The 27795-nt window shown below is 41.2% G+C and overlaps 1 protein-coding gene across 1 annotated transcript in view; it reads right to left on the bottom strand.

Moving 5' to 3' along the window:
• Window positions 1–27795, bottom strand: part of COL19A1 (collagen type XIX alpha 1 chain) — a 381858-nt gene that overhangs the window by 102400 nt on the left and 251663 nt on the right. Inside the window, exons 16-17 of the mRNA XM_007447208.1 lie at window positions 22389–22442; window positions 4287–4340 (exon numbers count right to left, since the gene is read on the bottom strand). Coding sequence (XP_007447270.1) covers window positions 4287–4340; window positions 22389–22442 — 108 coding nt within the window. The remainder of the gene's footprint in view (window positions 1–4286; window positions 4341–22388; window positions 22443–27795) is intronic.

The following is a 27795-nucleotide window of genomic DNA, read 5'->3' as shown; positions in this document are numbered from 1 at the left end:
AAAAAAAAAAAAAAAAAAAAAAAAAAAAAAGACAATAGCCAAAGTCATTTTCAGAAAGAACAAAGCTGGAGGTACTACAAGCCAAGGAGCCACCAGGAGCCGGGAGTGAGGCCTGAACACACCTCTCCCGGCAGCTCCAGAGACAGCATGGCCCTGTCAACACCTCCGGAGCTGTGAGATCACACATTTCTGGGGGTTAAGCCACTCAGTTTGCTTCATTACAGTAGCCCTAGTAAGCTAACTAGAACATGTGGCCTAAGAGGGCTGTGCTCACTTGGAAAGAAGGCCCAAGGCTGGCACCAAGTCCAGCTTCTCAGGTGCTCGCAGGAACACATTTCACCATCTCCAAGTGTGGTGGGCCACAGAGGGGAGGGGCCGGGCCCAGGTGAGTTTCAGGTTTCTCTGTAATATTGCTAAAATCCAAAAATCCTTATGTCTGTGCCTAAATCCATGATGTTTTCCAAAGCTAGTGGATCCTGGGGCACTGGGAGGGGAAGACAGGAAGTTAGGACTTAAATTTTATTTCTAAATCTTCCAGGCCCAAAAGGGTTGCCTCCAGTGTTTCCAAGGAGGCCTTCACTTTCTGTGCTATCTTTGGGTTTAACTCACCGCTTGGAAAGACCTTGAGAGTTTGATTCTGGAGAAATGTTTTCTGTCCTTTCTAGTCTGTGCATATGAAAATGAAGTTGCGGTTTGATACTTGAAAGGAAAAACAGATTATTTTGCTAGCAAATTGGTTTTTGTGGATCAACAATTTGGAGAAGTGAACACTGGAACTGGTTGCAGGGAGACGCAGCATCAATCTCCAACAGATGAGACTGATTCTCTGCAAATTGCACTGAGGGTGGTGATGTTAAGATAACCAACTACACATTTTCCACATGGATCTTTAAAAACCAATATGGAATGTAAAACCTGCAAGTATCTGGCCTCCACAGAGAATGCTTTTTTTTTTTTTTTCTTTTTCCCTTTCCCATCTAGATTGGTGTAAGGAGCTCTGGATCTGATGGCTTTAGCAGTTGACAGAACCTATCAAATTTTTCTTAAAATCCCCAGAGCTGGAGACGATGCAGAGCAGTTTGCTGGATTGTGAGAAGGTTTTCCTTGAGGGGAAGAATATGCTCAGCATTGTTGCTTCTTTGCAACCAGTCTTGCAGAATGGGAGCAGCTGTTCTGCAAATTATTTTTGTGATGGAGAGGGGAATCTACCTTTCATTCTTTGCATCTTCCAGTGGGCATGCAAAATACATAGAAACATACTTATATAACTGTCTTGACCTCCCTCCTTAGTCTCTCTTTTCCTCACTTCCTTTTTTTTCTTCCCCAGTTCTCTTTTTGGTTTGTGCTGTAAGAGGAGAGGGCATCTTATGCCCGGGCTTCTTCCTCTGATGACGAGGAAAAGTGTGGGGGAAAACGATCAACCCTTGTACAGGGGCCAAAGGCAACTCCTTTGCATTGAGGATTCCTGGGCTGAGGGAATGAGCCAGGAGCTCTTTCAGGAGAGGAAGGGGAGGGGAGGTGTATGAGTGGTCTGCCACTCGTTCTCCCAGGGGCAGCTGCTTCCGCAGAATCCAGGCTGCAGGATGGCTGGGCTGCTGCGAGCTGAGGTGCCGAGGCCCAGGACTCAAGTGCAGACACTACATAAATCGATGCCAATTTAAACGGGAACATTATTGTAACCTTGGAATGTCACTTTATATGTTTCAGTACATGGTCCATTATTTACTCTCCAGGAAAGTTTCACTCAGGGGCCCCCTTCTCTCTGTGCTTATTTGCGACGGCCAGACCATCAGGCATGCGATGAACTGCAAATTGAAACAAGCTCAGCATCCCAAACCGGTGGGGGTCGTGACCTGCTGGGGACACGGCCAAGTGAAGATAGGCATCTCATTCACCATGGCACACTTGGCCCTTTCTTTTGTGAAGCCGAGGGTGAAGAGGTGGCGCTTACAACCCAGAAAGGTGCTCAGTGTAGGTGCTGAGAAGGTGGGCCCTACCCCCTCCATCCATCCTGGTGGGACCTCCATGGAACAGCCCTAACTATTCTCAGAAGGAAACGGAGTCAAGTATTTGGAAAGTTACCTTCCATTAATTCCCAGGTGGGTCTAAAGCCTCCTGATGTTAACTGGCAATGGTGTTTCATTTGGGGAAGAGAAGCTATGGTCTCCCCTCTTTACCCAGCTGTGCTCCAATTCTGAAGTCACCTTCTGAGCACAGGTGGACTAAACACCTGTGAGCCTCAATCCCGTAGTAACAACGGTAGTAACAATAGCTGGAGTTCTTTTAGGTGAGTCAACAGCTAAATTCAGAGAACTGGTTTGCTGTTAGCAAGACTCTCCTCTCACCTTCTCCGGTCAGCCTCATTTGGGGGAAATATAACCTTAAAGTAAAAAATTTATGTTCTCAACTTCAGATTCTAAAATATAAATGCGCTATATATCTTCATTTAAGGGAAAACCGACTCGCTGGCAAGATAAACTATATACAGAAGTAATGCTGAGAGACTTGTAAAGAGATGAGCATTAAAAGTTTTGCAAAGGATGGCAAATATCTAAGTAGCTGAGTAGCAACTTGGTAAATTTTATACCAAGGGTGGTAGTAACACACAATATTCTTTAAGGCTTTTTTAGCTGACACTGTTAGATCAGAGCCCACTCATTCTCATTATTTTGAAGCATTTATAGTAAATCCTATTTTGTACCAGTAGATGTCATTACAGAAATGCAGTGTATTTTAACTGAGTAATTTTAGATATGCTTCTCTTACGTTTTTTCATGTGGGCCAAGCCTTATGGCTGTGAAAAAGCTAGTACAGAGAGATCTCTACAGAAAATGTTTACTAAAGGATCATAAGATATACCTCATACGTTCCTCCTAATACAATATTCCCCGGAAAATCTACGGAAATGAGAAAAGTTAAGATAGGATCATGCAGGAAGTGGAAGAGACTTTCTACACTTTTGATTTTAAATTTATCAGCCACAAACGATCCACGTCTTCATGCTGAACTTAATCTGATGGAAGAATTGGGATTTTGAATTAATTAGCTTGTCATCTTCTGTGCACCTGCTGCCTTCAAGGCCTCTGCTGGCACAGAGTGTTCCTTTGGGTTTTTAAACAGAGGAACAAAAGTAGCCAGAGGAATCTAAAGAAAGGGAGACCAAGAACACAGGATGGACATAAAGGGGAGTTTCTCCAAATTTGCAGCTTATCAGTGATAAACCAGGATGTAATAAGGGATCCGAGTCAGTGGCCAGAATGCCCCCCACAAAGCGATCAGACCCTAAAATGTGCTGAATGCTGAGCCAGCCAATGGTCTCACTTAGGTCTCTGAGTCACACTCGGTTGCCCACACCCATTCTTCTCCATCTGCTGTGCTTCCTTGTAGAATTGGGGGCAAAACTGTCTTGCCTTTTGGCGGTCAGATCCTTCCATGTCATATTCCATCCAAACCAATGGTAATTAAAAATCTTGGTGAAGTTAAAGTGGCTCCTCCCTGAGAGGTGGGAGACTTCAGTCTTGACCCATAGTATGTAAACCTTTGCTTGAGATTTTAGTGTAGCACCTGTTAGTTTGGTAAGAAATCTATCACCCGTTGCAGTACCCAGAGCTCTAAGGTAGCAAATCATCTCTTTCTGCCCTCAGGGAAACCACATATATGATGCTATCAATGGTGAAACATGTTTTTTACATTAATTTTTTCTATGAAATTTTGCAAACTTTGAAATAAACTTTTAAAAAGTAAAGATAGGGACTTCCCTGGTGACGCAGTGCTTAAGCATCCACCTGCCAATGCAGGGGACACTGGTTCCAGCCCTGGTCCGGGAGGATCCCACATGCCACGGGGCAACTAAGCCCGTGCACCACAACTACTGAAGCCCGCATGCCTGGAGGCCACGAGCCACAACTACTGAAGCCTGCACGGGCCTAGAGCCCATGCTCCGCCACAAGAGAAGCCACCACAATGAGAAGCCTGCGCACCACAACGAAGAGAAGCCCCCGCTTGCCGCAACTAGAGAAAGCCCGTGCACAGCAACGAAGACCCAACCCAGCCAAAAATTAATTAATTAATTAAAAAATAAATAACTAAATAAAGATAAAATCCTGATTTTGTAAAAAGATGCTGATCAAAATGCTTTTTCGGAAACATTTTCATTATGGAAAGATGTTATGTATATGTGATTATGTTTCAAAGTCTGAACAGTTAGCAATTAAGTTTATTTTATTTTTCAAAAATACCATCACATAAAATCTCTGTATACATGATGTGAGTGAAAGAAGCCATACCTTGTGATAATATCCATCAAGAGTCTGTTGCATTCCTTGTATTCCAGGAGGTCCCTGTATTAGAAACAAATCAAAGACATACGTAAACATTTACCAAAACAATGTGTATTTAAATAATGTATCTAAGAACTCTTAAAATCTCACAGGTAAGAAGAAGGAAGTGTCTGTTCAGTCAAGTATTCTAATTAATAGAGTATCACATGGACATTAGCTTATCTGGTTCTTAGACGTATTTCTAGGTTAAATCCTGCATGAATCCAAAGAAAGGTCCTAACTGGGAACACGTAACATTTTACTAAAGGGTCAGCCATCAGCATATTCCTTATTAAAAGGAATCTTACCCATAAAACTCCTCAAGGGAAGAGGCTGAAGAGCTTCAGTTTATGTTTGACACTTCTTATAGGGCTTTTATCAATGAATTATGGAAGTGTATGCCCAGGTGTTATTACCTTAAAAAATAAGGGGAAAATATTGTTTTGTTATTGCTTTACTTATTTGAATTAGTTGGGTGAAAATGGGCTTCCCACGGACTTTCAGGCCAGAGAAAGATATCTGCTATATAACCTTGGGCTTAAGACATTTAAATACATGTGGTTTTCAGATGATGTGGAAATATTCACAAAGCACTATGCTGAGCTTTGGGTGGATAGGAAGGAAGTAAAGACATTTGTCCCTAAAACTTCCAGGAAGAGAAGAGTTCTCTGAGTTTTTCAGGGATTAAATTTTGGGGAAAGGGGTGTAAGAAAATGCAAAGATTAACATGATTTTAATTTAGGTAGTTCAGCCAAAATAGAATCAGCTCTCGCAGAAAAGAGACTGCATATTTCATCCGCACCTCGAAAGCTCCTAGGAAGAGAGAAAATGTTACAGAAGCAAAGTTCTCAGAAGATAAGACACCGAAAGATCATGATTCAGCCAACCAAAGTCACTATTATACAAAGATTATTATTTTAAAAAGGGAATGAAAGCTTTGGAAAGTGAAGAAACATTTTAAGGAACAATCTGCTAGCTGCACTCACTGATATAGGTAACACCTTAGGTTATCTTGAAAAGATTAATGTTGGTCAACATTTATGACAGGTGTTTCTTAAGAATGGCCTGTGACAGAAGATCTAACATGAAGGCTTTACTTTGTGCCATTAAATGTTGAGGACAGCAATATGTAGTGATGGATGATAGAAGGAGGCTGATATAACTCGTGAGAAAATAATAGGCCTTGTGCGGAACGGAGCTGACTGTGGTTGGAAAGACAAACGACACCGTTACCTTGTTGGAATCAAAACAGAGCTAATGTCAGAAAAGAATTCTCAAGGCGCTATGTATCTTTCAGGTTCTTTTTTCATCAGCCAGCTTTGTGTGACGTATTCCAGGTCAGGCAGTTGAAGCAAAGAGGAAAGCAATTACTGAGTTGGGGGTTGTTTCACAAAGTTTCCGGCCATGAAGGTACAACTTAGGAACTCATTCTTGAAACTCAGGAGACATGGGACTCCATACACATTGATCCTTTTGCAACTATTTTTAACAAGGCAAGGAGAAATCTTAGATACCGTATGTAGTAGCATCAAAGGTAGCTTAGGGGTATCTGCATAGCAGGCATTGGGTGAATGGTGAATGTGTATTGATCATAAGGTCAATTAGAACAAAGACTAGTGATGTGGTAGGTACATTTAGCTTCAGACACATTCGTCTTAGCTAAAAGGGAGAGGCTTAACAAGTGGGGCTCCTGAATACAGCAGATCAATTAATAACGTCTGTCAACTAGAGCAGAAGAATCCATCAAATAATAATGGCACACATTTAGGTAGTGTGTATTGTGCGCCAGGCATTACACCGAGGGTTTCAAATAGACTAACTCATTTCATCTCTACAATGACACCATGAGGTATGTACCATCATTATTTCCAGTTCAAAGATACAGAAAAATGAGCGTTTGAAATAGTTAACTGGCCCAAGGTCACAACCCTGGTACGCGGCAGGGCTAATATTTAGTGGAGGCAGCCTGGCCCCAAACTCACTTCTTAGTTGTTCAACTCCTGTAACTTAAAAGCAGATTCTCAGCCTAAAATAATTTTTGCAGGCATTTTTAAATTATGGTTATGGAAAGGAAAACTGTCCCAGTATCCTGCTCCTGTAGTGACCTGCAGCAGCCATACAGATACCACGGCTTTGCTCTATTTGTGTTGGGCTGGGAGACACAGGACGCCCGAGTTAATGGGATAAGTAGACAATTACACAACAGCTGTAAAATGCTCATGAGCTCCGGGGAGACACACCTGTTCATAACCCAACTGTGCTCGCATGTAATTACCAGAGCGGTCCATCAGCCTGGTGTGGGAAGAGACCCTAATGTTGTTTCCTACTGCAAAGAACCATGCCTGGTGTGATGAAGGGAATTAAAGATACATTCAACTTGGGAACATACATGCTCGGTAATAGTTTAAAGCATTTAAAAAGGGGTTTTTTTTGTTGTTGTTTTTTTTGGCTAAAATCTTGCTAGAGGTGGAAGACAGAGAAATATCCTGTCTGCCACCAGCGTCATCAGATGCTAGCGTGAAAATAATCAACTGTTTGCGTTATCAGCTCCTTAGATTTCAGTATGGGCTACAGATTCCCAACGTCTAAAGGATGGGAAGAGCTCTGTGTTAAAGCTTCTTCGGTCCTGGTCTTGGCCGCACTTTCACTTTCCAGCCAGTTCATGCAGTAGGCGGAACTCGAAGAACCCACTTTTTGCCTTTTTTCCCTTCCCTGGTCTCTGCTGCGAGCTCCCTGTCCCCGTCAGGGCTGGGCCTTTGGGTCAGCTTTAGCGCACCCTTGATGTTCTGAATCAAGGTCTCCGTGGCCCCTCAGCCACTCTGTTGCCTCTCTGGCCCTCCTTCCTGAACTGTCTTCCTTCCTCCCTCTTCTCTGAAAGCATCCTTCAGCTCCCCATAACTGCTGACTGAACCTCCGTGTGCCATCTGGGTACCACTCATCTCCACGCACTGTTCATCAGGAGCTCTCATTAGGGGCTCCTTTCAGGATTCCCAAATACATATTTTCAGGTTGTACACAACTGCCTTCTGGCCCTGTGGGTTTCCAATTAACTTTGCTAACAACCTTTGAAATACCAAAAACCTCTATGAAGAAAGTTGCACTAATCAACTTTTTTCAAAGCATGCTAAAAAACAGATTTGCTATAAGAAGAGATAGAAAGTTTGTTATTGAAAAGTCATTTGGGCTAATTTTCAAGAAATATTTCTAACTTTCTAATGGCTAGTAGAAAAGGCAAAGACCAGTAATTATTTTTCTTATATTAAAAAATTATTAGGAAGCCTAACCTCATTCATAGGAATGGTAAGATGAGGCATGTTTCAATAATACAGTAATTGCTGGGAAGGTTAGTGTCAGAATGAGTTTTTCTCTTATATATATATATATTCCATCTATAACATTATATATAACTTAGTGAAGCACATTTATACTGATTTATGGTTTTTTTGTGTGTGCATGTGGTACGCGGGCCTCTCACTGTTGTGGCCTCTCCCGTTGCGGAGCACAGGCTCCGGACGCGCAGGCTCAGCGGCCGTGGCTCACGGGCCCAGCCGCTCCACGGCATGTGGGATCTTCCCGGACCAGGGCACGAACCTGCATCCCCTGCATCGGCAGGCGGACTCTCAACCACTGCGCCACCAGGGAAGGGAAGCCCTGATTTATGGTGGTTTGAGTACATGTCTATCTTTCCAGTTGGAATGAAAACTCCTTGAAGATAGGAGTTTCAATCTTTTTTTATCTTATCATAACATATGGTACCCCCATCCCAGTATTTGCTGAATTCAATAGAATCTTTTGCAAGAAAAATTTTGAGGGCATAGCCAATTTCTTCCTTGTTCGTTTTGATTTCAGTTAGGAATGGTAGCAAACTGAGCAGGGGTCTTGTTGCTTCCAAACTCACAGAATACAGGGCCAACAGATGCAGATTAATCTAAGAATCTGGCTAAATAACTGAAAACAAAGCTGCAGTGAGCTCCAGTTAGTAGAAAAGAGCTTATGGATGGATTTTTGACCAGAATTACAACATGGAAAGTTGTCTCCAATTCTGAGAGAAAAATCAATAGTACTCTTTAGAAAATATTTGGGAAATCAATTTCTTTTTCTTTTAAACACAGATCCTTTTATTTATCTTAAATATTTGCTCTAAATGAGTTTTTTCATTGTCTCTTGGGATTTAATTAGCTTAAACAGTTGTAATTTTAGAATAGATTGTTTTTCGGAGAACGTTTCTGCTACAAAGTTTTAGTGGCTAAGGACATACCAGCACTCCAACCCCTCCCCCCCAAAATTGCTGAAAACTCTCAAATTGCAAAATATGATTTCTGAAGCAAGGAGGGGATTCATTAAGTGTTTATACCATGGTTATATTTCAACACAGAGACCTCAAGTTCTCCTTTATGGGATTACAGTGGGGATGTGGGCCAGATAGCATGTATTAGGTGAAATTTAAGGTTCCTGGGAAGGGGCTCTTATTTCTGAAAATGTCTCACCCACCTTCTGGTTTATGCCTGCCTAAAACTTCATATAGAAAGACTGGTTTATTTGGTGTTGGGTTTTATCACCAGCTCGAATACAAGTGTTCTTGGGAGATGTAATACTAATGTTTCATATTCATACAGCTCAGCATAATTCTAAATACATTTTCACTTATATTTTCTTAGATGGCAGGGTAATGTGACTGCAAAACACATCATCTTATTTGATTCTCATAAAGACTATGTGAGATGGGTATGATTATGTTCTCCATCTGACAGGGAAAAACTGATAGATTTACCCCCAAATCACACAATAAACAAATGGTAGAACCAAGTATAAGAGTTGTTCCACTTGAATATATTCTTATGGATCATTCAGTAAGTATTTCCTGAGAGCAAGTTGGATGGGACAAAAAAGGGGAGGAGTAACGGGATACTATGTGGCAGGTGGGACAGGAGAAGACAGCACCGAGGGAGCAGAGGGTACAGAAAAGGGGGGAGTGCAGATCCTGAAGACTGTGGCTTTGCAGCCCACCAGGCCTTTGGCACTCACTTTCTGGCATGAGGCTCTGAGAAATGTAGTTAAGTCTTAAGACGGACTTTGATTGTAAAAAGTGGGACTCAGAGGAAAAAATCTATAGGAGGATGATAATCAAAGAACTTGGAAAGGTATCAACACTTTTGCGTTAGAAATGGGTGGTCCTGGATTAAATCCTGGGAAAGAAAGTAAAACATAATGAGCAGATGGAAGAGAATGATAAAATGGGATAATGATAAGAATATTAATAAATGACAATAGTAACCCTTGGAAAGTAATAACTGTGTGGCAGGTACATATGTTACTGCATTTTACTTTTACAGCAATCCAATGAGGTAGGCATTATCCTTATTTTACTTATAACAAAAAGTTTACTATCTTACCCAAGGTCATACAACTAGCAGACAACAGCTAGATTTCAACCCAAGTTGGCCTGACGCTGTATCTTTGATATTTTAACTGTTTCCTTTATCTGCCTCACAGTGAGAGGGATGACAGATAGAGAAAAAAAAAACCCCAAATCAATCATCTTAAAGCTGGTTACAAACATCACGAAGGGCATTCAAGGGTAAAAGACTGCAGATCTATTAACGAGGGACAGAATCTACAAGGGCCAAGCACAGGGAACTCCGGGACGCAGTGTAGATGCACCTTTTCAAAGACTGGACAAGAAGAGATCAAGAGGAGAGTGACCAGAATGGGAGAAGGGTGAGGATAAGAGAGAGGAACCACAGGCAGATACAAGAAATGTTAAAATCAAGGAGGGCCTGGATTAGAGAGAGGTGAGAGGGAGACTTCTGAGAGGGAAAAGGAAAGAAGTTGGCAATCTTGACCAGCATCTTAAGTAACTTTTGAAGTTCAAGTGATACCAAATGAGGGGTAGAGTCTTGGCATTTATGAGGTGGCAGAAGAAAAACAAACACACAAATGGTCAGAGGTGGTGGGAAAAAGACTAGAAACAAGAGAGTAAGATTGCTTAGGGATCATTTTGATAGGCTGAAATTCCTATGAGCGTGAAATTGCAGTGGATGAACAGTCATGGGAAAGTAGTCACACTTAGTAAGAAGACGAAATACCCTTCAAACAAAACTACAGTTGTGCCATTGTGTTCTTGTGGAAGAGAGATTTGTGTATTGCCATGCGGGATCTGAAGGATTTAAGTGATACAGCAACACACTGGTTCAAGCGTTGGTCAAGGGCATCTTCTGGGGACTTCCCCTAAGAAAGCAGTTTTTGTTAGAAGCCAGCAGCCAACGTTTATTCTTGGTGAAGCTCTGGAAATTCTGAGCAGCAGTGATCGTCTCTTGTCTCAGCCAGGTCCCCCTTGCCCCACCCCAGTGGCATACACCTGCACTCTACTTTGAAAGATCGGTAGCTCCTAAGTATCTCCGTATGAGATACTGCCAGCAGCCCTGGTTCAGAAGTTCAGAAGCAGCGCGATTAACAGGTGAAGGATTGCAGCGAAGGCAGCTTCTGGGTCTTGAATGAGAAGTTTTCACATCTGCCACTTTGGACATTTTTCAAACGCATCCCTCTGTGTATTCCAGAAGTGCTCACTTGAGCTGGGCTTGTCTCTTCTGGCCTGCACACTGAGCTGTGTAATTGAGGGAACTGAAGCAGAGGCAGTTTATGGTTGTATGAATAAGCAAAATACTCAATATGTGACCTGATTGTTTTCCAAAATTACACAGCCGCTGGTTTCACTTGTCATTTTGGAACAGGGGTGGGAGGATGAGGCTGTGACAGTGAATGCATTCAATGGGTGTAATTAATCCATTTCATAAAAGCAGATTTTCTACATTATGCTGTGAGGCTCAGAAGTTTTTAACACTTTACTTTCCAAGGGAGAAAAAAAAAATCATTTTCTAAAAGAGATTCTTTTCCCGGATACCATGAAACAAATCCATCTAATTGGTTATAAAGCCCATTGCATTCTTGATAGAGTGCCTTGCTGGGACATTGATGACTGATTTCCATGGCATGACAGTCAGAAAAAAATGAGTCCTCCCCTAATGCTGCGATTCTGCTTATCCATCCATAAAATGTTTCATACTCATTTCCCCTCAGTATGTCCTGCAAAAGCAAAAACGTTACGTGTCAGCTCCCTGTAATATAAGGGGCAGCAGCAGTCTCAAGAGGAGCCTTGCCTCCCCACCGAAGCCACATCACTGACCCTGCATGAGGTGATTAAAGCCACCGGGGCGTGAGAACTAGTAAGGATGGAGATTGCGAAACAAATGATCTGTATCCAGTGGCATCGCCCAAAGTTCACCATCAACAGAAACCATACCTGGGGAACAGCTGAGCTTGCACTCCCCTGTCTGACCTCAGGAATCTCTCAATACACCTCTCAAATCTGAAGGGAGGTTGGCTTACACAGCCTGCACCTATCAGTGCTTTGAGATTCCACTTATGTAACTGATAATATTCACTCTCTTTAAAAGTGTTGGTACATGTCAATCCCAAACTCCCTAACTATCCCTTTCCCTCACCATTTCCGCCGCCCACCCCTGTAACCATAAGTTCTTCTCTACGTCTGTGCTCAATAATATGTAACAACCTAAATGGGAAAAGATTCTGAAAAAGAATAGGTACATGTATATGTATAAGTGAATCACTTTGCTGTACACCTGAAACTAACACAACATTGTTAATCAACTATGCTCCAATATAAAATAAAAAAGTTTAGACAAACAAGTGTTGGTAGGATGACAGTGCTTCCTAGGCAGAGAAAACGTGATTCCCAGGAAAACCGCAGAGACTTAAGACAGCCAGGCTGATGGCACTGGCTTACATGCTGCCAAGTTACGTAGAGGCCAAGGGCATGTACACAACTCGAATGGTTGGGGACATTCTGGACAAAAGCAAAGTGAGGTTTTATTTTGTGGTGATTGGAGTCTCCACTTTCAACTCAAATGTCTGACATCAAGGTTTCCTTCTGATCTGTAGATCATACTCATGATAAATGTGCAAATGACATGTCTTGGCTCAACTGAACCGCACGGTTACAGAGGGTACACTCAGGGAAGTTCTAGAAAAAAATACTGAATGATTTCATTTTTAAAACACTTTGCCTCATTCTAAAAAGGATCAGGCAAAAGAGAAGATGCTGACACTCTAAGTAATTAGTGATATTAACCTCAGCCCATCCCACAGGATGCTTTTCCTGTTTTGTCAAAGAAATTTGGAATATTTCAAGCATGTTGAAAAGTATAGAATATAATATGATAAATCCCCATGAAACCACAATCCAGTGTTTTCAGGTCCTAACCATCTGCCATATTTACTTTAGATCTCTTTACCTTTTAATGAAATTACAGATATAACTGAAGCTCCTTCCAGGCTTACTTTCTACGGAATTTCCTCTCATGTTTCGGGTCCCCCGGATAATGCTGAAAACTTGTTGCTTCTCTACTCACATAACTTCTTTTAGTCTCTCCTTTGATGGAAACAATTTCCTACCAGGTAGTAGCTGCTGTGAAGAGAAAACTGACTGAAGAGATTTAGCTAAGCCCCTTACTTCTGGAGGCCCAGACTTTTCTTATTGTTAAAATGGAGATAATCTTTTCTTGCCTGTTTCACAGAGTTATACGGCGGTAAAATTAAATGCCGTATGGAGATACTTTTGTAAACTATATCAGCTAATACAAATTATAAGATTATTTAGGAAACAAGTCTCCCTTTTTGAATATTTCTCAAAGGCCAATCAGATTTATTAACACCTTACTGTTTACCTCCCACAAAGAATCAGTATTTAATCTATGCACTGGCCCAACAACAAGTTTGGTGACCATATATCAAGGATTTCAAATATTCTGTCCCATCATTGCTATACACAATGTCTGTCATTCAGAAGTCTTAATAGTTGGTTTCAATAACATGACCCAAAATGAAGAAAAGGAGTCAGTGGCTGTAAGAACATAAAATCCTTTTCTTCCCAAGTGTATCTATAATTAGTAAAAAACTCAGGCAGTCAGAAAGTGGCTAATAATGTCTCACTGCTGCTGCTCATTGGGAGAAAAAAAAGAGAAGTAATTAGGGAGTGGAACCCAAGTGCTGGTTTTCACATTCTCCACCTGAGACCCCAGCTGCCTCACATGCATGTCTACGGATTCTGTGGCCACACAAGGTGACACTGGAATGTTAGTAATGTTGGCAACAGCTGTTTTGTCTGGGACCATGGCCCCAGTGGGGGACGAGTGGCAATAAAAATGATTAACTGGCCATGCCTCCATTTTATAGGTCTTAGGTATCTTCATTTTTAACTCGGAGGAAGTCGTCTTATTTTTATTATGAATAAAATTACTATTCCCGTTGACACAGATAAATGGTTAGGTTCTTTTCCTCCGAAGATATCAGTACAGTACGTGGCCTTTAGCCATTAATAGACCAAAGAGACTAAAGTTCTTTGCTGAAAGGAAAACTGAGAAACAGAAAACCCTGATCAATTCAAGGCTTGTAGATGGATGTTCAGACTATGAACTGGATTCCCACTGAGACATGATGATTCTCAAAATGCATATAGTCACACAGAGTATTTTAGCAAGAAGTCAAAAGTTTTAATTGGACATTCTTGTTATCCACTTTATTGAGCAGTCCAAAATGTGTCTTGGGGACTAACTCCCCTTAGGGGTGGGCCTTGCTAACATTAACTTTGCACCGTGGGTCCTCAGTGCATAGGAAATAAGGCTGGAGATGAAGATGGAAAAGGTGGGGAGTGATGGATAACAGGGCACAGATGCGGGAAGGCATTAGTTCCACGGTATTTCCAGAGCATAGACTTTCACAGTTATAACTGCTCATCTCAACCTGCAGCCTATCAGAAAGGAAGCCTCAGGCGTAGCTGTGGGGAAGAGAGAATGCGACTTGTATGTGATGAGATTCTCCATCTCCAAGGAAAAACATGGTGTCCCCTGGATTCAGGCTGGGCTGAAGTGAAATGGGCAACTGTCAAAGCTTTGTCTGTTTTCTCAGCAAACAAGTCTGTTCCCTGTTCATGCAAAGACTAAAAACGATATGCTACAATGATGCTGCCTTTAGAATTATCACTAGGAATAATAATTTCATCACATCAAAATAAAAATCTAACCACCTGAGATAAAAACACAAAGACCTAGAAAAGGGAGATGTGACCAGTTGATTATTTTCCTTGCCACTTATTCTCCCCCCGACCCCGCTCCCCGATGCCACTCTCATAAGGCTAAGCCACTCAGCTCCAAAGCCTCCTCTGGCACTGTTCTCCTAGCTCCTTTCTGTTTACTGAATCCAGCAACCTCTCTCCCACCTCAGGCCCTTTGCACTTCCTGATCTTTGTGGTTGGAAAGTTCTTGCTCTGGGCCTCACACTGCTGGCTCCTTCTCAAGTAATGTCACCTAGATGCTCAGAGATGCCACCTGCACCACCTCAACTAGGGCAACAACTCTTCCTCCCAAACCACTCTCACGCTACCCAGTTTATTCCCCTGCAGCACTGCATATTAAGCTGAAATTGTTTTGTCTACCTATGGAATTGCCTCTTCACCATCGGTCCCTCACCCTACACACACATGATAGAGTGTAAGTTACTGAAGGTAGAGACCTTAGCTTTATTTTTAAAATTTTTTTGTTTTTGTTTTTGTTTTTTTACGGTACATGGGCCTCTCACTGTTGTGGCCTCTCCCGTTGCAGAGCACAGGCTCTGGATGCGCAGGCTCAGCGGCCACGGCTCACAGGCCTAGCCGCTCTGCGGCATGTGGGATCTTCCCGGACCGGGGCACGAACCCGTGTCCCCTGCATCGGCAGGCGGACTCTCAACCACTGCGCCACTAGGGAAGCCCGAGACTTTAGCTTTAATTTGTCTGTTTTTTTTTTTTTTTATAAACCACTATATACTCAAGGTTTGTAACAGTCATTAACACATGCTAGGTGATCAAGGTAACTATGTGTTGGATAAATGAATTCAATTTCATATCCTAAATTCACTCTTTTAACCATGTACCCTGCTCTGTAACCACAACCTTCAGGACTGAGCAATGCCTCATGCATTAAAGGTGAAAGAAGTTCTACACTGAAATTAAAAAGAAAATGGAAACAACACGGCTGTATATGTTTTCAATCTTATGGGTCCTTTAGAAAAGAAGCGTAAATTCCACCGAGTCAGCTCCCACAAAAACTCACGCTGTGGAGTTTTATTAGCGTGTTACAATAAGTCAGCATTTTAGAGAAAGCTAAGGGCTTTCACTTCTAGAGGCCATCCGGTTGACATTGAAAATGACTGTTGATGAGCTAGCATTTGTATTTAAAATACAGGATAAGCATAAGATGCAACAAAATCCTGAAAATAAACTTTGAAAATCATGTAGATTTATAATTAAGCCTCGAACACTGAGCAATCTCCAGACCCTGGACAGCCTCCTGAGGGCTGAACAGTATTCTTCTAGAGCTTTCCCAATGGAAACAGTAGAGGGAGCTCCTGGTCCACATTACAAATTATGTGAATTTCTGTGACACACGTGAGCCCCACTGCTCAATTCTCCTACTGCAATAATGAAACAATGCACAAAAACAATGCCAGAGGAAAAAAAAGAAAGGAAATCAAGGGCCCTGCCTGCAACAGAAAGGAATAATAACACATTTTCCAATTAATGTGGTTTTTAATAAACACGTTTGCAGGGATGATGAATGAGAAGTGACGGAAGTGTCAAACGGGTGGGCTAAGACATGCCGCCTTTAATGGCTCATTAGTTAAACTCTTCTGTTCCGCCTCATTGCCAGCTGCTCTGCTCTCCCTTCTAAAGGAATGAAAACCTGGAATACTCTGAAATAAACTAAGGCATTTCAAGTCTCGAGACTCTCGAGGCCTCATCATTCTAACACGAGGCCAATATTTTCCATTCCTTTATGCTACTCAGATAACTGGAAGGCTTGAAAGACAAAGAAATTTTTACTGGAGAGTGAGTGAGAGAATAAAGGTGGGTTTAGCGGTCCATTCCTGGGTCTCAAGTCTACAACCCCTACTTATACTTGTGTGATCCTGGGCAAGTTACTCGATGTTTCTAAGCAACCTTTACCCCATTATAAAATGAGCATCATTTCTACTTCTCGTGATAGTTGTGAGGATTACATAATGCGCTGCCAGTGGAGCACCGAACACAGAGCTAGTGCTGTAATCATCTCTCCCGGTCCATTTCTCTCTCTTTGGTGGAATATGTTTCCTCAGGAGTTACTGCTATTTCCTTCCCCAGGGAGACGCTTAATGCTCTCGTGCTTCCTCTCTGAAAACTGCTCTCAATCATAAGCTTAGGGGCTTCCCTGGTGGCGCAGTGGTTAAGAATCTGCCTGCCACTGCAGGGGACACAGGTCTGGTCTGGGAAGATCCCACATGCTGCGGAGCAACTAAGCCCGTGTGCCACAGCTACTGAGCCTGCGCTCTAGAGACCACGAGCCACAACTACTGAGCCCGTGAGCCCCAACTGCTGAGCCCGTGTGCCTAGAGCCCGTGCTCTGCAACAAGAGAAGCCACTGCAATGAGAAGCCCATGCACCACAATGAAGAGTAGCCCCTACTCACCGCAACTAGAGAAAGCCTGCGCGCAGCAACAAAGACCCAGTGCACCCAAAAATAAACAAATAATTTTAAAAATCATAATCTTAGTGTATTTGCAAGTATCATCAGTCCAAGATATCGCTACTTAATGGTTTCCCTCCAATGAAGAATATTCATTCAAAACAAGATGACAGAAGTTACTTGGGGGAATTTGGGAGCTTTTCCCTTTGTATAGGTAAAATCAGCTCTGCTTATTAACAGGAAATTGGACCAATACTTTATAAAAAGTGATGAAGGGTTGTGGCCAGCTCTGTGAACCAGTTAGTTGCCCCTCAATTACCAGCATCTCAATAAGAATAATTTTATGTATGCAGATTACACGTGTCTAAGTTTCAACTAAACCTTCCTCAAAGAGAGGGAAAATTGCTATTAAGTATGGGAAGCTAAATTGGAGTAATATATATGACTTTGATGAAACAATAATTCATAAAGAAAATCTAATAACATTAGTTCAAAGATCTACTTTTAGTAAATATTCCTTTATTAGAGTCTTTCCCCTAGAGAATGTACTCTCAGGGTGAAAGAGATTGTCCTTCCACACACACAAAGTTGTGGGAAATTATTCTTTGTAAACAACTAATCTTTTTGGTACAAATGTTTCTTAAGAAAGTGAGAAAATACAAATTTGGCTTCAGAACAATCACAAATAGAATGGTTGGTTAAAATGTTTTAATTATTTGAGTTGCTTCAGGCCATTAGAGATTTCTTTCTTCTATTTTTTAAAAATCTTCATTGACACTCCCCAGAATAACACTACCTTTGATGTAGGGAACATCTCTAAAGCCCTGGAGGGGAGAACATTTTCTTAAAGAAATCGAGCAGAGTACACTGTTATCAAAGGATCCATGCCTCCTAAAATCTCCTATTCCTTGGTTCTTTTCAGACAATCCCACCGGTCAGAGTAAATCAATAAAAAAATTTTCCCTTAACTTTTCTGAAGGCTAATTGCTCAAACATATATAGTAAAATTATATACTATACTATTCACTCATTTGAGGGACATTATGTATTATCTGATTATTGCTTGATAAGAGAGAAAATTAATATTTTTTTTATAGTTCACATTGTCATAAGACATTCTAACACATGCTTTAGGAATCTCAGATGCCAGCCAGTAGGGTGAGTCAGACACCATCTCCCAATCTCAGTCGGAAGGATCTTGGTGCCTCCCAACCTTTCCTTCTTTCTCTTGTTACCTTCCTTCCTGTTGTGAAGGGGGGAGGGCTCATCTCACATAAGGTACAAAGTGGAAGAAGACAAATAAATGAAAAACAACAACATTTTGATCTAAAAATGCCCACAAGTAAAGGGGGACGTCTCTTAAGCTCTACGTCAGTTGTAATAAAATACAAATGACTAGTAAGTACTATGATAGCTGCAATGGATCTCACTCTCTCTCAGCATTCCAACTACTATGCCACTAGAGAGACCTATCAGGAAATCTGGCCCTGGGACTCTCCACTCAGAGCTCTTCACAGATTGTCCTGGCTTCTCGGGACGTGTGGACCTCACAGCAGTTCTGCCAGGACGCTGCCCGGGCTGGACCCGACGTGTCAGTGCTGTGGTCAGAGCTGCCTGGCCGCCGCCTGCCCCACTCCCCGGGGCTCAGCTTTTGTTCACGCTGCTTTCCTCTGTCAGCAGCTCCTAGCTTGCTCTCTCCTTCCCCTCTATTTGCTTTACTGGACAGACCTTCTCAACTTTTATAGAAACAGCTTTATTGAGGTATAAGTGAGACACAAAGAATTGCATGTATTTAATGTGTACAATGTGATGAGTTTGGACAGATGCAAACACCTGTGATCTCATCACCACAACCAAGGTAACTGACGTACCCAGCACCTCCCAGCCTTCCCTTGTGTCCCTTGTGCGTGTGTGCGTGTGTGTGGTAAGAACACCTAACATGAAATCTACCCTCTTAACAAGTTTTGAAATGCACAATACTGCATGGCTACCTATAGGCACTATGTCGTAGGGCAGATCTCTGGGATGTAATCATCCTGCATAACTGAAACTTTATACCTGTTGAATAACACTCCCCAGTACTCCCGCCCCTATGTGTTCTCTGCTTCCATAAGTCTGACCATTTTAGAAATCTCAGAAAGTGGAGCCATGCAGTCTTTGTCTTTTGGTGAACTGGCTTATTTCACTCAGCATAACATCCTCCAGGCTCATCCATGTGTCATGATGAGCAGGAATTCCTCCTTGTTTTTAAGGCTCAACCTTTATGCTTCACTTGCCAATTCCAGAAGAAAACCACCCTGGCATTATCTTTTCTAAGTTTTCTTCCTCTAATCATATTTTCTGTGAGTTAAACTTAAATACTTGAAGGGCAAGGACCACATCGTATTCATTTTTGCAAGCCTAGCTCCCAACAGTGTTAGGCACATAGTAGGCCTTAAATAAATGTTTAATAGTTTGTGAAACAATTGAATGATGTGAATTAGAAGCAGGTTGGTTTTTGTATAAGCTCATTTTCTTAAAATGTTAGTTAATATGATCTTGAAAGGACTGATTTTGAAGAACTCTGTTCATTTCTAACCATTTGGGAAATAACAGTCCTCTTGCTAAAGTACATTATGTTTAGGGAAATTAGACATGAAGGTGGCATAGAAGAATGTGGGGAGGCAGGTATTTCACCTTTCTTTTCAATGCTTCCCTTAGCTAACTCCTGTAAGAATGACAAGGTGCTTCCTAGGACTTTTTGCAGTATGGTGGTATGCATGTCATCTATTATGTGAATAACTTAAAAAACTACAAAAGCTGATAAAAAATGTACCCCAAGATAGAGTTTTGATAATACTTGTATCAGACAAAAGATATTTAATCCACTAGGGGAGTTATCCCACAATCAAAAAGACAAAGAGTTTCCATAAACCACAATTCTTATACAAAAATGAACTGATGATATAGTCTAATAATTCTTTTTAAACAAGAGCTGACCTATGAATAAAAACCTTTTCTTTTTTGCATATAATTTCCCCCTTTTTTTGGTAGTCTAATAAATTGGTATTTTATTATATTACAAAAGATAATAAGCCACTTTTCTTTTAAATACCATGTACTCAGGATTTAATGAACACTGTGTGTCAGACCCATAGCTGAGTTTCAATTCTAAATCTAATACTTGAAATAAAATAAGTACCTCTCTCTCCCAAACACTCTGGCAATCAAAACCTGTGGAATTGAAAATTATAAACTCTTTCATATGGTCGCATATTTCTTAATCTCCTAAATTCTTCAGTAAACTCATTTGATCTACAGCTGAGGACTCATTCCAGGGTGTGGTGTAATCCTCTTCTCTCCTAGACACTTGGCAAGCCTGTCATAAAGGACTTCATCATTCAAATTCCTCCTCTGAGACAATAATTATCTTGTCTTGAAAGCAGCATCATGCATTTAGAAAACTATGGGAAAGTCTAATCTTGCCTGTTAGCTTGTACCAGCTTTTCTTGTTTATAGCATGAGACAATTACCGAAGATTCTACAATGAACTCTCTCTTTTGCCAGAAAATTTGGTATAAAAATCAACAGAGCTGATTCCTTTAAAGACTGGATTCCAGGATGCCCAATGGATGCCATTTTCCCCCCAGTTGTTTCATAACCAGTATCAACTGACACCAGTACATTGCTAAGAGAACAATTTACTCGAACGGCTAAATGGATGAAATGAAATCACTGACAGAGCAGCAATCTTGTTCACCTTTGGCATGTGGCCACACCCTAAGTGACTCCTAAGGAGCTCATTCTAGAGCCCTCTAGTGGTGGTGCAGGTGGTTCTAGCCTTTAAATAGACACTTATTTTCCCGTCTTCATTTTCTCATCTATGAAGTATATTCATTTGTTGACTCATCCATTAAATAATTAATAATTATATGCTACATGCCAGAAACTGTGCTAGACAATGATGATAAAATAGAGGTTCAAAAAATATTCACAGGCCAGTGGTCAGAAAGACAAGGAAAATAGGAGTCACAAAACAATGTGTTCTGTCTGCAGGAGGCATAAGCTCATAAGATTGCGGAGGATGACACCTCTCGTGCTGTGCTGAGAGCACCGACAAGGGCTTCGTGGGAGACCTGGGGTCTTAGCTGAGTCCTGCAGGTGGGGAAGCTCACCTGGGCCTTGGGGAGAACATTTGCAACGTGCGGCATTTTGAGATCGTAAAGGAAGGTGACACTACAGGTTGCAAAAGAAGAAAGGGCACAGAGGAGGATAGACAAAGATAGGAAAAGGACAAACTTTGAAGGGACTAGAATGGCTGTAGAAGATATGGAATCCCTCTGGAAGGAAAGGGAAGTTATTAAAGAGTTTTCAACCAAAGAGCTATGTGATCAGAGTTATGATTTAGAAATATTACCCCACTTGTAGAAGGTAGAGGCAATGAGACAGCTGGGAGAAGGCTACAAAAATATAGATACAAATTGACAAGGGCCTAAATAAGGCAGTGGCATGAGGAATGAGAGCTGATGGGAAGTAGAATTGACCTGATTTAGGAACTATTTGGATGTGGAGGATGAGAGAGAGAAAAAAATCTAGGGTCATTTTTAGAGTTTAGTTTTGGACAGGCTATGTTTGTAGTACATAGGAGACCTCCAAGTGGAGATACTGAGCAGGCCGTGGGGTGTAGGAGCCTGGAACTCAGGAGGAATGTCTGGGTGGAAATAGAAGAATGGGATTCTTTCAACAGTACAACATATAAATAAGGGAAGGGGGAACAGCTTTATGGAAGGAGACAAAAAGGATGGCCTCAAAGGTAGGAGAAAACGATCAGCATCAATGAACCAAGAGAATAGAGAGTTTCAAGGATAGAACAGTCAACAGCGTCAGTTCCTATACAGCAGTGAAATAAGGTGAAGCCTGAAAGGCACTCAGGGAATCTCGTGACTCAGAGATATTGGTGATCATGGAGAATGCAGGGCCAGCGGAGTAGCTTGGACATAAACCAGACTCTAGTGGGTTGAAGAGTTAGCAGAACGACAAGAAGCTTCCTCTAGAAGCTTGGGATAAACGGTGAGATCAGCTAATTGGCTACACGATCTTTATGGCTCTCTTTAGCAACAATATTCTATGAAATTCTACTGGCAAAATAGCTGTGTCAAGAAAAGTAGGCATGCTTCCCCAGATGTCTGACTGACCACCAGCCTGGATGTTAAGAAATTGAGGAGATGGGGCTCGGGTGGGTTCAGCACAGTGTTTGCTGAGCTGGGACTCAGCTTGGGGTGCCCATGGGGTGCCCATGCATGGGGTTCCCATGCAGGCAGTACACTTGCTCCTGTCCAGGAATGAAGTGGGCAGGGGGTGCAGCCGGCCACCAGCCTCCCTGATCTCTTGGTTGGTGGTGGTGGGAGGTGTAGGGAGCACAGCCATGTTAAACAGTGGAAAGATGGAAATTATTATCTACAGGGGATTAAGATAACCTTTAGATGAACACACAGCAGTACAAAGGGACTCATGAAATACCCTACTGTTTACTCACAGGTGGTCCTGGAGGCCCTGGTTTTCCTGGAGGACCTGGTTTTCCTCGTCTTCCCTAGAAACCAAAGAGAAACAGACAACAGCTACTGTGATTCCATTTTATTTTAAGATGAGACAATATTAAATGGCAATTTTAAAGACTAAAAATTAACTAAAAGTTAAAAAACAATTCCAAGTCCACATGACCTTTAAAGACCTGTGAAGTCTGAAAGCTCTGAGACAATTTTTACCAGCCAAGATGAGAAAAACAGTGCCTGGAATGAATAAACTGTGACTCTTATTAGCAGCCCTTTAAAGGCTGTCTACTTTGGTACTCTAGCAAAGTAATATAAAGTATCTGAAAGATGGGCTAAGAGGGGCATTTTATCTGATAATTCAGTGGGTTCAGGTGCAATAATAAATGCATTTATCATCTTAAATTGGTATTTCTCAAAGAGTGGTCTGAATTCCAATTTTATAGGAGTTTCCTGAGGGTGCTATCAGGTATTAAAAATACATTTTTCTGGGCTCCATCCTGGACTTACTGGTTTAGAATCTCTGGGGAAGGGATCCATGAATATGCATTTAAAAAACCCCTTCAGGTAATACTCATACTCACTAAAGTTTGAAAAGCACTTCCGTAAGCCATATTATAATTATATATGTTGTGAAAAGCACATTAACTAGCTCTTTTCTTCCCTTTGGATGATTAAGCTGTTTTATAAGTGAAATAAAATGTTCACTCCTTGCTTATTAATCTTCATTACTGTAAGTGAATGTTAACTCCCCAAGTTCACAACTAGCTAAATTCCAATTGCAAGAGCCAGAATGACATTTCTAAGTACCTGTGTATCTATATCATTTAAAAAACAATGATTTATTATACATTTATTTTCTTAATTATTTTCTTCCCTTTATCATAGAAGGGAGCAAGCCTAGGCATGGATAGCACACATTTTGAATGAGAAGCATTTCTGAGCAGGTTTTCTAATTCTGTTTCATTGTTACTAATAACTTTATTTTATTACCATATTGGTAGTATGTTAATACATATTAAGGCTTGTTGTTACTTAAAAGGTAAAAGTATTAGGCTGATCTTTCAGCTCTTTTTGGGGAGAACTGTAAGCATAAACACGGAAAGGCCCATTTCACTGACGGATTTTCTTGCTCTGAAAGAGTCAGGCTTGATCTGTCTGGCCTTCATCTAAGCTTGGAGTGGGGTAGGAAATGCAATACCCACTGAAGCAGCAGAGTAAGGTTTGGAAGGTAGGTAAGCAAATGTGACACTGTGATTGGGTGGGAATGCTTCCATTAATTGCTGAAGCCAAGTTAAGTACCTACTGTCAAGGACTCCATAGAAAAATAGCAGCTGTATTCATAAAAAATCCTGGCTAACAACTACAGAACAGATTTTTTTGAAATTTCATTAAAACCAGAAATAAAATGAGTAGTTATTTTCATGTACCTTCTGTTTTAGAGATCTGAACCTTGGATTTCCTTTGGGGGGTTGTAAGATTGGAATGAATATATAATTTAATATTCTGTATACTGAATAAAAGTTACACACATGGACATAATTTTCTTGTTTTGCAGTTTACACATTCTGAAAATCAACATATTGGGTCTTTTAGTAAATGCAAGCCAATTAGCCCCTGAGGATTAATCAGTGATAAAACGTTTACTTGGAAAGTGGAAACACCGTAATTTATTCATTTACAAGAGCACAAAGAAATAAAATCGGTGACATTGGAGTAGGTGATTGGTTCTTTCTTTTAGGTTGAGGTAAGTCAAAACCATAGGATAAACTTTGTGTGCAGTCTCCTTTCCTTAAAGGAGACATATATATTGATTTGGGCAGGAAGTGGCGAAAATGAGGTTATTGATCAACTTTTATCACAGAGTTAATGTTTAAGATAAACCAAGTCTCAGATATTGTAGCGTAACATTGTCATGTCTTAACATGAGGAAGAGAAGCATTCATGATTCAGTATGGTACGGGCAAGCTTCCAAACTCTTGCACATCACTGCTGATTTACATCATTGTTCAAAGCCTTGTGACTGTCAAGAGTGTGCGGATGTGTCTCTGGAAGAGCACAGGGGAACGCTGATTGTCTTTATGCCTCCTCGCTAACAGTAGACATGCAGGTAAGATGTTTTTGAGGATTGTCGAATTATTGGAACATACTGTACACAGGTAACTTCAGCCAGCACGTATTTTCAGTTTAAATGTGGTTTCTAGGCTTGAATTTCTAGTAACATCCTGAAGCAGACTTGAATACCTTTTTCTTTTTCAGCTTTATTGAGATATAATTGGCATGTAACATTGTGTAAGTTTCATGTGTACAAGTGATGCCTTCATACACTTATATGTTAGGAATAAAGTTAGTGAATACCCCCGTCAGCCTACATAATTACCATTTGTGTGTGTGTGTTGAGAACATTTAAACTCTACTCTCTCAGCAACTTTCAAGTATAAACACAATATTGTTAACTATAGTCACCATGCTGTACATAAGATCCCCAAACTTATTCATCTTCTGACTGGAAGTCTGTGCACTTTGACCGGCATCTCCTCATTTCCCCCTTCCTCAGCCTTTGGCAGCCAACATTGTCTCTGCGTCGATGAATTAGGCTTTTTTAGATTCCATACTCTTGGGTTGGGGCTGTGCCTGGGAGGGCCAAGGAATACCCTCCTGACGTTGATAGAGGGACTGTTTTTGCGTGTTTGTTTCCACTTCTGTCTCCTCTTATTTCACGCCCTTCATTCTAGACCCACTGTAAAGTGAGACAAAAAGTGGGCACTCGGATGTGGGTTGGGATGAAAATCCCAGCAAATAACAGATAAATGCTGAGCTGGGTGTGGCCTTCCTGGCTAGGATGCCTGGTCCCAGGTGGTCATTTGTTCAGAAGCAATTGATCAGTTGGAGTCTGGCTCGATCTCCAAATGGATGGTTTCAGCAGCATTACAATTGGGCTAATCCAATACTTTTCTGAAAATTGGGAGTATGAAGCATAAAAGGCAGATTTACCATATCAGGTTGCCCTGGAAACCTCAAAGTGCTCAACACATACGTTTCCTGTTTGGCAACAGTGTAAAGGTTATCAGACAGCAGTTTAGGTATTTGCCAACAGTGTAAAGGTTATCAGACAGCAGTTTAGGTATTGGTCAACAGTGTAAAGGTTATCAGACAGCAGTTTAGGTATTTGTCAACAGTGTAAAGGTTATCAGACAGCAGTTTAGGTATTTGTCTAATGATTTAAGCCCAGTGGTGCTCTAACCCGATCACACATCAGCATCCTCGGGACACCTAGCTGAAACAGATTGCTCTCCCCACTTCCAGGGTTTCTGACTCAGCAGGTTCGGGGTGGGACCTGAGAACTCACATTTATAACAAGTTCCCAGGAGTACTGATGCTACTGGCCTTGAGACCGCACTGTGAGAACTCCTGTTCTAAACCTCAACCTCTTATTTCATATTTAAAGTCAGGCAATCTTGTATAGCCCTTAATCTTGTAAACCTTGTAGCTCAGAACAAAACAGCTGGGTTGGTTTTGTGACTGCGTGGAACTTTAAGAATAAAAACCCCATTGTCAACTTCAGGACCACCTGGATTGGAATCCCAGCCTTTTCTTTTATGGAAGGTTCTTGTGTCAAGGTGTCCTTGCTGTAAAATTGGTACTTACACATTGAAGCCTGTTTGTGAAGAATTAAAAAAGAGATCATGTGTAGAATTCCTGCCATGCACACACCCATTAGGATGGCTAGTTTCAAAAAACAAAATAAGTGTTTGTGGGGATCTGGAGAAACTGGAATGCTCGTGCACTGTTGGCGAGATTGTAAAATGGAGCAGCTGCTATGGAAAACACTGCGCAGATTTTTAAAATAGTGAAAAGTAGAACAACCATGTGATCCAGAAATCCCACTTCTGGGTCTATATCCAAAGGAATTGAAAACAGGGCTGTGAAGAGATATCTGCACACCTATGTTCATACGCAGCACTATTCAGAATAGCCAAGAGGTAGAACCAATCCAAACGTCCATTAACAGATGAGTGGATAAACAAAATGTGGTACATACGATGGAATATTATTCAATTTTGAAAAGGAAGGACATTCTGATACATGCTACAACATGGATAAACCTTGATGACATCATGCTAATTGAAATAGGCACAGTGAAATAAGTGAGTAGAAGACAAATACCGTATGATTTCACTTATATGAGGTATTTAGAGTAGCCAAATTTATAGAAGCAGAAGGTAGAATGGTGGTGGCCAGGGGCTGGGGGGCGGGGGACAGGGGAAGTCATTTAATGGGAGCAGAGTTTTAGTTTACAAGATGAAAAAGTTCTGGAGATCTTTTCACAACAATGTGGCTGTACTTAACACTAATGAACTGTACAGCTGAAAATGGTTAAGATGGTAAATTTTATGCTATGTGTTTTTCTCCACAATTAAAAACAACAACAACAACACTCCTACTATAATATCTGACACAGTGGGAATAATAAATAAATTTTCAACAGTAAAAATAACCTGATGCTTCCAGGATGACTTGCAGTATGAGAGCACATGTATCTTAAATTAGCCACTTGATTTATAAACACTTGACCATCCAGGAGCATTAAGAAGGGAAGAATGCAAATAATGGGCGACTGGTACTTATCTGACAGATGGTTTTTGCTGTTGATGATGACGACGAGGACAAGTTACAGTAGTAATCGTACTGAAATAAAGGGTGGTATGCAGCCCTCAAGCCCACAGAGGAGACACGTGTGTAAGTAATCTCTCTAAATTTCCAGGTCTTCTAATGCAGCTGGCTCCTCTCCAGAATTCCCCTGTTCCCATGTGTGTATTCAGCACAGTTTTAGGCATCAACTCAGCCTGAACAAGGTACCAAGGAAATGTCGAGGAAGAGGAGACAGGGCCTTGACTGGCACCCACAACTGTGAAGTAGGTGTTAATTACACAGGAAAACATTACAGACCATCTGGGAAGTTTAGTTTTCTTTTTTTACATTGTGAACGGAAATAAGATTAATGACTGATGTAAAAGGTTAGCACATTTTGAAATCAACGATATTTGAAAAAAATGGGAACAGAATACTTACATGAGGAATGCATAACGCCTTAAGTGAATTTTATTTCTTAACATCTTTAAAAATACATCTAAGATAGCAATGAGGCTAGTCGTAATGGTCTCCTTATTTCAGGGATCAGACAAGTGGCTCTTGTAAGGACACGGGAAGAGGATGTAATTCAACATGAACAAAGAATCTGAAATAGGTTTAGAGCTAAGGGAAGATGAATCCATATTGTGATGCTATTCCCGATATTGCTTTTCTCATTTAGGTTGGGATCTTAAAATTTCTAAATCATGTCACAATTTCCCTATCTCTCTGTTCCCTTCCTTTTTTTTTTTTTTTTTTTTT

The sequence above is a fragment of the Lipotes vexillifer genome, unplaced genomic scaffold (genome assembly GCF_000442215.2).
Source record: "Lipotes vexillifer unplaced genomic scaffold, Lipotes_vexillifer_v1.1 scaffold1180, whole genome shotgun sequence".
Classification (NCBI taxonomy): domain Eukaryota; kingdom Metazoa; phylum Chordata; class Mammalia; order Artiodactyla; family Lipotidae; genus Lipotes; species Lipotes vexillifer.
The sequence above is the reverse complement of the archived record's forward strand: the minus strand, read 5'-3'. Positions and strand labels throughout refer to the sequence as shown.